The sequence below is a fragment of the Equus przewalskii genome, chromosome 15 (genome assembly GCF_037783145.1).
Source record: "Equus przewalskii isolate Varuska chromosome 15, EquPr2, whole genome shotgun sequence".
NCBI lineage: Eukaryota > Metazoa > Chordata > Mammalia > Perissodactyla > Equidae > Equus > Equus przewalskii.
The window spans coordinates 79,042,475-79,054,966 of NC_091845.1; the positions used below are offsets into that span (position 1 = coordinate 79,042,475).

Genomic DNA, 12,492 nt, shown 5'->3' on the forward strand with positions numbered 1-12,492 from the left:
TAGTTCATGTGCTTCCAAGTGAAACTGATTACAGCCTTGAACTCATGAAGCATGTGACTTAGACCTGAGCCAATAAATGCAGTGCATTATCCCCGCCACAAGTGGGTTTTGAATGGCATCAGAATCTGCAAGGTGTATTAAGATTCGGCCTGGGAACAATGGGACAAAGATTCTTGCTCTGTTCTCCTGAAGAAAGTTACAGCCCAGGCAGATGCTGGCAGCCCTCTTGTGACCAGGTGAGGGAGCTAACCCTGAAGAAGCTGAGTGAGCAAAGAGAGTCCTGCTTATTTCTCTGCATCCTTTCCTGAGCCATTTCTACTCCTGCTGTTCAGTTACATCAGCCAACATAGTTTCCTTTTTTTGTTTACTCCAGTTTGGGCTGGTTTCCTGTCAACTGTAATAATTGTACAGTTAATTCTTGGCTACCCTGACACAGCTTTTTTGACTTGGGCTCTTTCTATTCCACCATGCTGCCTCTAAAACTAATGTCTTTGTTCAGGATTCAAAAACACACATCCTTTAAGACCTTTTCAATGTATCTTTTGCCTTCCTTCATAGCCTATTAAATAATCTTTGGAAATGCAGATCCATCACGTGGAATTCATTCACTCATGAACCAGTAAGCATACATGTTTGGGTATGACATTCCCTATATACTTGAAATAAGAGTATGGGTCAGAGACAAGCTAACTTAAAAACTTTTTTGTTAAATAAAGCTACTTTTATTTTAAGATGAACAATTCTGGATCACTTGAAGCCATAAGGACACCACCCACCACCCGCTGCTGTGTGCAAGAGTTGTGGTCATCAAACTCAATTATATGTTAGTTGTCTGAAATTCAGAGCATATTTTATCTAAGAAAGAGTACTATAATTAGTCATTCGCTTCTTAGACTATCATGGAAAAGCTGATTTAATCTAAAATGTGGCTAAATTACTATACATTGGAATGAAAAGATTAGAGCACAGTATTGTCACAACACTAACAATTAAACTTTAAAAAATAATAAAACTGAAGAGGATGGTTCTTAAACAAGGAGGTTTGCTGGTGGAAGACGGGATGGTAAATGAGAGTGTGTGGTCATGCCAAAGGGAGGCACTGCCAAGGGCGATGATTTAGGTTATTTATCATACTTAATTTCACATCAAAATGTATAACTTTTCTTTTCCTTGGTACAGGAAGAGCTCTATCACTGTTCTTAAACTTCAAAACCACACACAGGTGGAACTAACAAAAAGAAAACACAAAAGAGGTTTTTATTTGTTCTTTTAATATGCATTTCAAGTCTATAGACTCTGTCTTCAAGAAGTTACTGTCAAGAAAGGCAACGGATGCATAAAGCCAAGATTGCACTGCTGTGCTGGAAGGGCACTGATGGAGGCATGCGCAGGGGTGGATAGGGGCCTGGCATGTGGGTTAGCGGTGCCCGAAGGAGGCGGCTGAGCTAAGTGGTAAATGACTTGATTAGGCAGAAAGAAGCTGGGGAGGAGTGAACTTGGTGTGTGAGAAGGCAGGGATTTACCAGCCAGAGTTGTGTCAGGGCGCCATGGGTGGTTTAGGGTGAAGGGAGAGAAGAGTGGAGACAAATGTTTCAACTTTTGGCCTAAAGTCGTGGAAAACTTTTAAATAGGGCTTTTCTAAGGGAACCAGAAGATAGTTGGAAGAGAGAGTGTGGGGGGTGGGGCACCAAGAAGAGAGGGAATATGTGTGCATGTAGACGTATAAAAAGAGATTGTTGTATGTGCTGTAAACTACGTTTAAGAAGCAAGTGAGCAAGTGAGAAAGGTGCAGAGTACAACACGTGGAAAGTTGTCCAAGGTGGAGGAAGTGGTCAGCCACAGATGGCACCCCTGGCTGGACAGTCCAGACCCAGGAGAGGACGGGTACACACCACTCGGTAGAGCTCACAGAAGGGGCTGCGGGGTCCCAATGCCCCAGGCAGGAGAAAGCCTGCAGAGTCCAGTGGTGTAAGTTTCCTGTCAAGTACCCCTAATGTAGGATGACTTTTATTGTAAAGGCAGCACGCACAGGGTCACTCTGCACAACACTTGAATTGCCAAAACTGGGAAGTGCAAGATCTCAGTCAGAATGGCAGGCATCTCATGCCTCGAAAGGAAGCGACCTCGCCGCAGCGGGAAACTCAGACACAGCCATAGGCCATAGGCCGGGAAGCGGGAGAAGCACTGCCCGAAGAACCACGTACTGACCCCCGGGGATGCTAAATAGACTGTTTCAGATGCCTGGTCCTGCGTTCAACAGCATCAACGTTCATCCTGAGTCTACATTTTTAATGGGAAACTACTGTGAACGCAGTGTGGACAGCAGGAAGGGCGAGCCCTCCCTCGGCTGCGGCTGCCTGACTCTTTCCCCAGCTCATCTGGGCTCTGGTGGCTTTGATTTGCTTGGCCTTTTACAACCTGGCAGCTGGGGAAGTGAAAACGAGGGACTCAGCAGATTTTTTAAAATTTCTGCTCCAAATGTTCCTTTAATACTAGTGTTTCTTGGACAGAGATTCCTGATGTCCTCATTAATTATTCCCGGTGTTTCTTTCAAAGCCTCCCTTAGCATTTGTGACTCTGCCAGGGCTTGTGCTCTGAATTCACCCTCCCTGATATTTTCCTCTAATGCAGGAAAGGCGCTTCTTGGTGGCCAGGGGAAATGTAAGTTCATTTGGGCCCTCTTGCTTGAAAGTTGCTGAATTCGGTGGCAACTTTGGGGTGGCAGCCTAAAGAAATGTCAGCTGGCCAAAAAAAGAGTGAGGCTGCTCTGGTTTTCTGCTCCCCTCTGTGAGATCTGACTTAAAATCCTTTCTTCCTTTGCAGCACATTTTCAAATGCGTTTGAAGTAATTAACACCCTGAATAGAATCCTGTTGTCACCTTTAATTATCAGATAGCTCCTTTCCTTTGGGGTATTTGACAGTTGCCCAAAATGTTGGTCTTAATCTAAAGGCAAGAAGAGACCTCTGACATCCTGAAAACCACGAAAGTGACACTTATTAAATATAAATGGTAAGTGTCTAAACAGGAGGTGAGGAAACAGCGCCAGTTCTCACCTCGAAAAGAAAATTCTTCCAGGATGAAGGGAAAATTACATGAGCTCTTAGCTGTAGCTCCATCCACTTCGCTTGTCACGTGATGACTTTAAGATGTGTGGGTTCCATAATGCCTTACATTTGCATTGAGAAATAAAGAGGGTATTCTTACTCTCAAGTTCCATCTCCAATTTGCCAAATTTACTATAAATACAATGGTTCCTATTAGTCTATTATCTGGAAAACTACTTGTATAAGGAAAAAAATTAAATGATATTGATTTGAAATGAAGAAAGCTCACTTATGTGCATTTTAGGAACCCTAAATGAGTCAGCTAAATATATGCACTGAGGAGAAAGGAATGTTACCCTTTGGGTAGTATCTTGTAATAGGCTGGAAACATGAGACTCATTAATAGTGTTAGAAATTAGGTGCCTAATGAATTGTACCCATGATTGGAGATTTTCTGTGGTAACAATTCCTTAAAGCTAGAAATTGCTTGCACCTCTATGACATGAAAGATACTATTAAAGCCACTAGGAATTATCACCAAGTGAAGCATATTTCACATGGTCAAAGAAACATAGGCCAAGTTCTGGTACTTACTATGTGAGTACTATGGCCACTGCGTCATTCAACACACTTTCCCCAAACAAGAGTGTGTACAGGTCGGGGTCGACGTGCAGTTCATGGAAAATGGCCAGCACCGTCACTAGGAAGAAACACACACAAGTATGCAGAGTTAGCTGGGACAAAGCCACAGACTTGTCCTTGGTTGTGGTCACTTCTAAAAAGTAGTCGTTAAATACTCATCTTCTCAAATCCATTCTCCATACCCACACTGGACCTTTATTGCAAAACCAATCTGATCATTCACTCCCCTTCTTAGTGATTTCTCTGGGTTCCCCACTGATTGCAGGGGAAGTCTGAGCTCCTTGGGACAAGTCTTCCACAGTCCGCACCGTCTACCTTCCCACACCTCCCTTGGCACCTCCTGCTCTCCCTATGCTGCCTCACTCAAGCCACATTGAACTTGCTATAATTTCTCAAACACATTGCGTAGTTTTTAAATTACCTATGCATTTTGGTTCACTTTACCAGGGCAGCAATTCCTTTATCATCCATGTGCTACCATTCCCCCATTCCTTAAATACACAAACACATACACACATCTTGCTACAAGAAAACTTTATTTCATCTTTAAAAGCTTCTCAAGGGTCCTCCCAGCCCCCTGAGACTTGGCTCGCTCCTTTTGGATCCCAGCTTTGGATCAAATCATAGAACTTATCACAGAAGAGACTGTGAGCTCCTTGGGGACAGGGCTCATCTTTGCATCACGGGGTATTTGGCAAATGCTTGATAAGTGTTTGATGCATGAATGACTAAATGAATGAATGAATGAATGAATGAAAGTTGTTACAGTGGCCTACTCCTGGGAAGGGAGAGTTGGTTGGTACCTCGGTCTCATTCTCTCCCGAGATCACACTCATTTATAAAAATGGACTCAGTGTTCCTGAGAGCGGGCCTAAGGACTTGTTTCTTGCAGCCTGCTGCATGGCAACTATATTCCACATACTTGTATGGGGCCTCTGGGAGTACATCAAGAGAGTAAATAATCACACATTGATTATCTGTGTTCATCAAAACTATCCAGTGTCTTGATATTTGAAGCAGTTGTGGAAAGTGTGAACAGCAATCATTAGGAAAATGATCCATTGAGTTGATTGCCCAAGGAGGAAAGAGGGTGGTAGAAGATGATACTGGTGGTAACTTTTTAAGGCAGAGCGGGCATTTTCATTTCTGTTCTTGCCTATTTTATAGACTGCGAGGTTAATAACTGTGTTGTACAAGAGAATGCTATGGGGAAGAAAAGCTGAGTTGGAAGGTTTTGTAAGCAGGGTCAAGAAGTTTGGCACTTGTCCCACTGCAATGGGAAGCCATGAAAGGATTTTAGCGGGAAGAGTGACACAATCTGATTTCAACCTTGGGAATAAAGCTCAGGCAGCAGAGCAGAGGGCAGAATGATCACGTGGCTGGAGGCTTTCCCAGGGGTTTCAGCAAGAGATGAGTTGTACCAAGACAGGAAGAGTCTCAGATTCAGGCTCCCAGCTCCTGCACATCCTGCTGTGCCCTCCACAGTGAAGGGGTTCAGAACAGGCCTCCCCAAGATGTGCCACTTTGGCATGTGAAATATTTTGAGTTAAAGTCAATCGAGACCCTGCAGGCTTAAGAGAAACTTTTACGTCTCCTTTCAAGAATTTAAATTGGGGGCCTTGCTCATAATAAGAGTTATTACCAGAAATATATTTCTAGGTCTATCTGTACGGCAGAGCAAACCTCTAATTACTGAACATCTGCTCTTCCTATGATCCTATCAATTACCCTTCTCCCCCTGAAGCCTCAGACCCTTATCCCATTCCTTGGCTCAAGATGGCATAAATATCTCATTTTACCTTTTTGTCTCTGAACCTTTCATGTATGTGGTGTCTCTGACTCTCTTATGCCTGTGGGTTTCCCACATATATGAAATTAAATTTGATTTTCTTCTGTTCATCTATTCCATGTCAATTTAATTCTTTGACCAGCCAGAAGAACCTAGAAGGGTACAGGAAAATTTCTTCCTCCCCCACAATATCCATCACTTTGGGTTCCGATAGGTCAATGACCAAGGTGCTTTACTTATCCACTGGTTCTCATCTTCCCTGTGTGTCACTAGCCCTTAGCACAGTGCTAGAATATAGTAAACCTTTAAGGAGTGAATGAATAAAAAATGTAATGTCAGGGTCGATGGTGCTCCCAAGATATTTGGGATAGAGAATTGGTGGGTTTTGGTGCTTGAGAGACAGAAGGAGTGACTCTAGGTTTTAATCTTGGGCAATTGGTAGATGGGAGTGCATAGAAGAAATTAGTTGGTAGACGGGAGAGTACAGTAAGTTTGGTTTTGGACGTGTTGACTTAAATAGCCAGGAGGAATTTTGAGTGGAAATTTCAATAAGGAAGCCAGAAATAAAAGGTTGGAACTACACAGAGTTAAGGCAGAAGAAAGCATTTGGAGGTTACAAGCCTATAGATGGAACATAAAGCCACAAGAGTAGCTGAGATTGCCTGGGCAAAGTCTATAGAAAGAGGAGAGAGTTCATGAGAGATCCTTGGGGGACGCTTAGAGCTAAGCGGTGAGTGGAGAAAAAGAAGCATGAAATACACATGTGGTATATTTGCCAAACTTGACCTTGAGCATGAACAAGTCAGCTAGAAACCATTTCCATCATGAATTTCTGTAAATAGATTCTTATTTGCTAAAAATTGTCCTAGAGGAGGGAGTATTGAACTCAACAACCAGCTTTGGGATAGAAGAGACAACAGAAATGAAATGTCATGAATTGGCATGACCATTAGCCAGATCCCATTGTACCAGGCCTAGAACCAATTTTTATCATTCCACCCGAACAGGTCCTTAATCATGACAGGGAAACTGGCAGAGATATACTCCCTAGTGTGTACCGAGTATTTGCCACAACACTTAGCCTTTGCAGGCGGTGGTGGGAGGTGGGAGGCAATTGCATCTACTGAATAATCTCATTCCCCTTCTTGGATAGAGTCAAGACCCTGCATCTAACCAAAACAAAGAGGCTTCGGCTGGGGACTTTAATTAACAGCATTTTCCTTTTGCTAGGATCTTGTGGAATAAAAGTAAAGTTATGCTTGAACTAGAAAATTCACTCATGGCAGCTCTATCATTGGCTCTAGTTTCTGTAGTGGTTTATTTGTATTTCCAAGCTCTGAAGATGACTTGCAGTTATCTTCACTCCCGGAGAGATTTCCTAGGCTCATGACTTGGGATGTGAGGTCGCGGGTTCCTTTCTCTCCTTCCCCAGTTATGGAGTCCACTTTGCACTGGGATGGACTCTGCATCTTCCCAGTGAGCGCCTTGGGCTTTTGGAGAGACAGGCTTTTAACTGAATATCCAGTTGTGTTCAAAACTGTTTTGACATTCCCACAATTCCTTTTGCACAAAGAACTGAACTCCACTTCATAAATGAGATCCCACACAAAAGAGAAAGCTATTACTTTGCACATTCCTATCTACGCTGTTAAGAAATGGAACAGCTTCAAAATAAAGCCAGGCAGTGTATCCTACAAGACGGAGTATTTGCTGGGACCAAAAATGAGTTGAATAGGTGAGTCGGGACATTAGCCACCCACTCCTGCTGCTAAGCTTGAAGCTTTTAAAAAACTCATTTAATTAACTCGCTGGCAGGGCTCAATCTTACACACAATGTCAAGACACTTGGTGGCACATTCCTGGGAGAGAATCTCTTGGAACAGCTGCAGACGTGCCCACACCAGCCATGCCCACACCTTGCTGGGTTGTAAGGACAACTTGGGCCCAGGATCGGAATAAAAAGCAATGCCTATTTAGATGAACCTTCTTGTGACAGAGAACACTCTAGACACCATATGGATAGGATGGGGAGAAGACCCAATCCAATTTCTTACATCTCTGATTTTATTACGGGATTTAGTCATTTTTGCCTTTGTCGTATTTCATCCCACTCAGGTCTTAGGGGCAAGTTCTAATGCTCCACCTGGGGCTGGGGCTCCTTCTCCTCTACACACTGTCTTCCCACCTGACTGTTCAGCTAGAGAAAAATAAGCTTTGTCTTTCAAATTGGTAGTAAAGGATGCAAGGACATGTAACCTTATGCTCAAATAAATACACATACACAAACACACACACAACTACCCCCAGGTAAGAGCAGGGGATGATTGAGGAATGTTGCTGAATAATTGGAGAGATCTGAGAAAACAGTGTCAGCAGTCAAACAGCAGGGGAAGGGGGGATGAACGATGAGGCGGTGGTGTGCCCTGCACTTCCGAGAAGCTGGCGATGAGAGATGGAGAGAGAAAAAACAATAGCCTACGGGGTGTAAAGCCCAGGGAGGCTTTCCCTTAGATTTCTCATTTACAGGTTGAGCGGATAAGCCAGAGGAAAGAGAGGCTGAAGACAGATATAAAAGAAGGGAAACCGCTGGATCAAGGAGCAGAGCAGGCAGGGAACAACGGAGGGGTTGAGGCAAAGGTGACTTCTCAGTAAAGCAAGACCATCTGCTGAGAACGCGGGCAGCAAGGCCTGAGCCAGAGGCTGGAGGAGGGTAGAAAATGTCCAGAACATCTGCTGGGGGGATGAATTAAAGTTTTATGAAAAACCACTATGGCCAAATATAGGGTAATTCTCATTCTTCAAGAGAAATACCCTAACAGTGAAGCATATAATTTTTTGATTAATTTCTTAATTAATTCATCATACCAAGAATCTTGCCCCCTCCCACAACTCTATTATAGCATCAAAACTAATATTGTCTCTGATCAAATGTAATTGCCATACCTGGAGATAAAAACATAGATAATGGCTGCCTGACCCCACCAGTATCTCAGTGTGTTGACTCTTAACAGACAGTTTGCTCTTTTTTTTTTCTGCTAGCTTTTTAACTGACCACTTTCCTGATGCTCCTTCAGTCACTTCTAAGTCTTCAGGGTGAGTTAGTAACAGTCGCTTCGCTAGAATCTCCATTAGCAGCTCTCTGACCCACATTTTCTTGGTGTTTTCAAAGAATTTAAATTTCAAATGATATTTTAATGCAGCCGTTCTCAGCAACCTGGCACAAGGTCTGCCTGGGTCTGCGGACAGAACCACACGATAGTTGCTACTCCTGTTATTCTGAGTCGTCACTCAGCTTGTCAAGCTGCTGGCTCTCCCTGGAGAGAGCTCTCTCTGTTATTCTGTGCAAATCAGTATGTATGACACTTGTCCCCAACACACCAAGAATGGAAAACGTCGCAAGCCTGTGCGGCTGAATCACGTCAGGCTCGACAGGTGGAGAACCCTGGTATTCTCATAAACAAGGTAGCATTTTTCTATTTCCAAAAGTGATTATTGTGAGAATGTGTTTCTTTTTTCTCAGAGCGAGGATGGAGGAGGAAATTCTCCTGTAACTTTTCCATTTTTTTGAAATACTGTATATAGTATGATTTCAAAGAGGGGCTTCCAAAAAGTTGAGGTGTGCTGGCGCAGGCTGGAATGCTGGAATTATTTAGAGCCTAAACCTTCTCAGTGAAGACCCGGGCAGCAGACTCAGGGGGCAGATTGGTTTTGCCAGTCAAGCTCTGCCAATCACGTCCTAGAAATACAACTGGAAAACCTGACCCTTCTGAAACAGGTCAGAGAAACAATGCCCGATCTGGACAGCTAATCGCTAGATGTTACTTTACTGAGGTCGTTCTAAATTAGAAGTTACACAAACATCATGGATGATTTAGCCCTAAAACACTGCGATTTTATTTTGGCCATCAGTATGATATATCATTTCAGAACAGAGTTAGTAGTGGGGAAAATAGTTTATGCAAGCACAACACTGCAGCCGTCTTCACCAGGGATCCTTGGGAGAAACAAGCCCTAATGCCCCCAGGCAATGATTTCCGGTATGGGCCCTGGGGGGTCCTGAGACCTATCCAAGAGGATCCCCAAGGTCAAAACTACTTTTGGAATAATGTGAAAATGTTACTTGCATTTTTCACTCTTTTTTTTTTGGTGAGATTGGTTCTGAGCTAACATCTGTTGCCAATCTTCCTCTTTTTTTTTTTTTTTTGCTTGAGGAAGATTGTCGCAGAGGTAACATCTGTGCCAATCTTCCTCTATTTTCTATGTGGGAAGCTGCCAGAGCATGGGCTGGTGAGCAGTGTGTAGGTCTGTCCTTGGGATCCAAACCTGTGAACCCTGGGCCCGGAAATGGAGCCCATGAAATTAACCACTACTCCACTGGGCCAGCCCCGCGTTTTTCATTCTTATTCTTTCATCTGTGTACAGTGGAATTTTCCAGAGGCCATATGCATGCTGGTGCAATTGAATGCACGAGCAGGTGTGAGAGTCCAGCCATTTTCTATTACATCACACATTAAAGAGATTTGCAAAACTGTAAAACAATGTCACTCTTCTCAGATTTTTTGTGTCTTGTTTTGGAAATAAATTTATTTTTCATAAAAATATGTTATTTAACATGTAAATAGTTTATGATTGTTATTTTAAATAAATCAACAGAAATATGTTTAAAAATTTTTTAAGTTTGAATACAGTAAATATTGATAGATATAACAAACATAAACAAAAATTCCTTGGGGTCTTTCCTAATTTTGAAGAGTTGTAAAGCGGTTGTGATATCAAAAAGCTGGAGAACCATAGTCCTAAGGCATTTGTTGTATGTAATGAATAAACTTATATCCTATACCTCAAGAATGATTCTAGCTAAGCATCATCTTTGAGAGAAATGAGAAAATATTCCCTCAGATAATTTTCTGCGGAGCTTAAATCTCTCATCAGATTCCTGTTGAGAAAGGCTCCCCAGATCTTAATATCTCGTGCCATGCAATAACCCACTGATTCTTTTGGCATACATGTAGAAGATTTCTAATAACTCTTAAATGAGGAAAATTATTCTTTTTACATTAACTCCACCAGCACATTTCTGGAATGCCATTTCTGTCATTAGTACTTGTATTTGTTAAGTCCTTTTTTGGAATGTAAGTGTTTTGTCGACAGAAATTGTTTCTACAATATCTGGATGCACAATAAAAAGGTTGGCAATAACACATCCTTTCTTTGACTTCAAACATGGCTGAATGGCATTCCAGAACAATCTACTTCCTGTTTTGCTTAAAAACCAGAAGGACAGTCCTCAGAAGTCACTGAGAGTATAGAAAGGTAATCAGAAGATCATGAGGTTTGGCACTAAGAAAAATAAATAAGATATACCAAGATTGTACAGGGAGACATCTGAGAATAAATCCTGAGCGGAGGGGCATGTTTTTCAGATCCTGTATTTGGGATCTTATGGGCTGAAATCTGCTGGCACTTTAGCTAGTGCTTTAATAATTTTCCCAAAGGTATCTACAACAGGAATATTCTAAATTTAACAGTCGTGCAGAACACAAACGTTTAACAAAGACCCAATTTTCTCACCAATGGGGTTTAATGAGCCATGGTGCAGTTGAATGGGGAATCTTTGCAGTATGCCCAGTATCTGAGTAAAGATGACACCCTGTCATACAAGCATCCTCCAGTCAGGGTATTACTTAAGTATTTTGCCATTTTAAAAATGAATATGGTAGGCAAGGGTTTGCCTACAAATTATGAAATAAATTCAGAGAAAACCAGCCAAAGTGGGGGTGGGTCACTAAGATATAAACACTTGGAGGTAAAGATATCACTGTGACCCACTAAATGTAACAATTGTAAGGAAAGAGGCAATTGTGTTAGTCACAATCGTGGTACACATAAAGTAAGCGGGCTTCACAAACAAATTTTTGTCTTGCTACAAAAAGATATGAAACAAGCAGATGTCTTATACCATCATTTCCCAACCTGTGGATCAAGACCCTGCCCTGAGGGACAATACAGAAAGGTTTCAAAATGGACGGTGAATATTTCTACTAAGTACATTAGCAAAGTTGCTAACGGTGAACAAGAGTAATACTGAGAAGAGTCAACACTGAGCCTGTATGAGACAAAGGGGAAAACAGATGAGAGGAGAGGAGTCATACCGTGGATCCACTCATTTTCATTACACTCATCACTCTGTGTGGCTGGCTGAATAACGCTTCCCCAAAGACATCCATGCACTAAAGCCTGGGAGCTGTGCATATTTTACTTGGCAAAAGGGACTTTGCAGATATAATTCAGGTTACCTTAAAACAGGTAGATTATGTTGAATTATTTGGATGGGTCCAACCGAGTCACAGGAGCCCTCAAAAGCAGAGAAATTTCTTTGCCTGGAGTCAGAGAGATGCAGCTGAACAGAAGACAGAAGAGAGACTCAAAAAAGGGAAGTCAGCAAGATTCCAAGCGTGGGAAGGATTCCACACACTGCTCCTGACTCTGAGATGTAGGGGCTCACTTGCAAGGGCCAGAGAGAGAACTCTAGGAGCCAAGGGTGTCCCCAGCTTCCAACCAGCAAGGAAACGGGGAGCTCAGTTCTACAACTTCAAGGAACTGGATTCTGCCAACAATGGGAATGAGGCTGGAGGTGGATTCTTCCTAGAGCTTCCCAGTAAGAGCCCAGCCAGTCCACACCTTGATTTTGGCCTTGTGAGACCCAGAGTAGAGACTCCAGCTGAGTCAACCTGGACTACTGCCCTGTAGCTCTGTGAGATGATAAATTTGTGCGTCTGAAGCTGCGGCATTTGTGGTAATTTGTTAGGGCAGTCCCAGCACACGAATGCACTCTGCTTCCCTCTCACAATGGGAACTACAAAATGGTGGGCAGGCTCAGCCCCCAGGCATTTGGCTTTTCAATACATGAGTTACTGAGTAGGGATGTGGCTAGAATGACCCCTCAAAAGCATAGTCCTCCTGGACCTACCCCATCACTGATGGAAAAGAAGTCACTGAGACAAATCCATGTTTC

At 42.8% G+C, this 12,492-nt stretch overlaps 1 protein-coding gene across 5 annotated transcripts in view; it reads right to left on the reverse strand.

Moving 5' to 3' along the window:
• SLC9A9 (solute carrier family 9 member A9) overlaps positions 1–12,492 on the reverse strand; it is a 511,594-nt gene that overhangs the window by 336,655 nt on the left and 162,447 nt on the right. For all 5 annotated transcript variants that reach the window (XR_011527598.1, XR_011527597.1, XM_008507627.2 and 2 more), the window contains exon 6: positions 3,641–3,746. Coding sequence is in view for 3 of the 5 variants with exons in the window: in XM_008507627.2 (XP_008505849.1) it covers positions 3,641–3,746 (106 nt within the window). In the remaining 2 variants the exon portion in view is untranslated. The remainder of the gene's footprint in view (positions 1–3,640; positions 3,747–12,492) is intronic.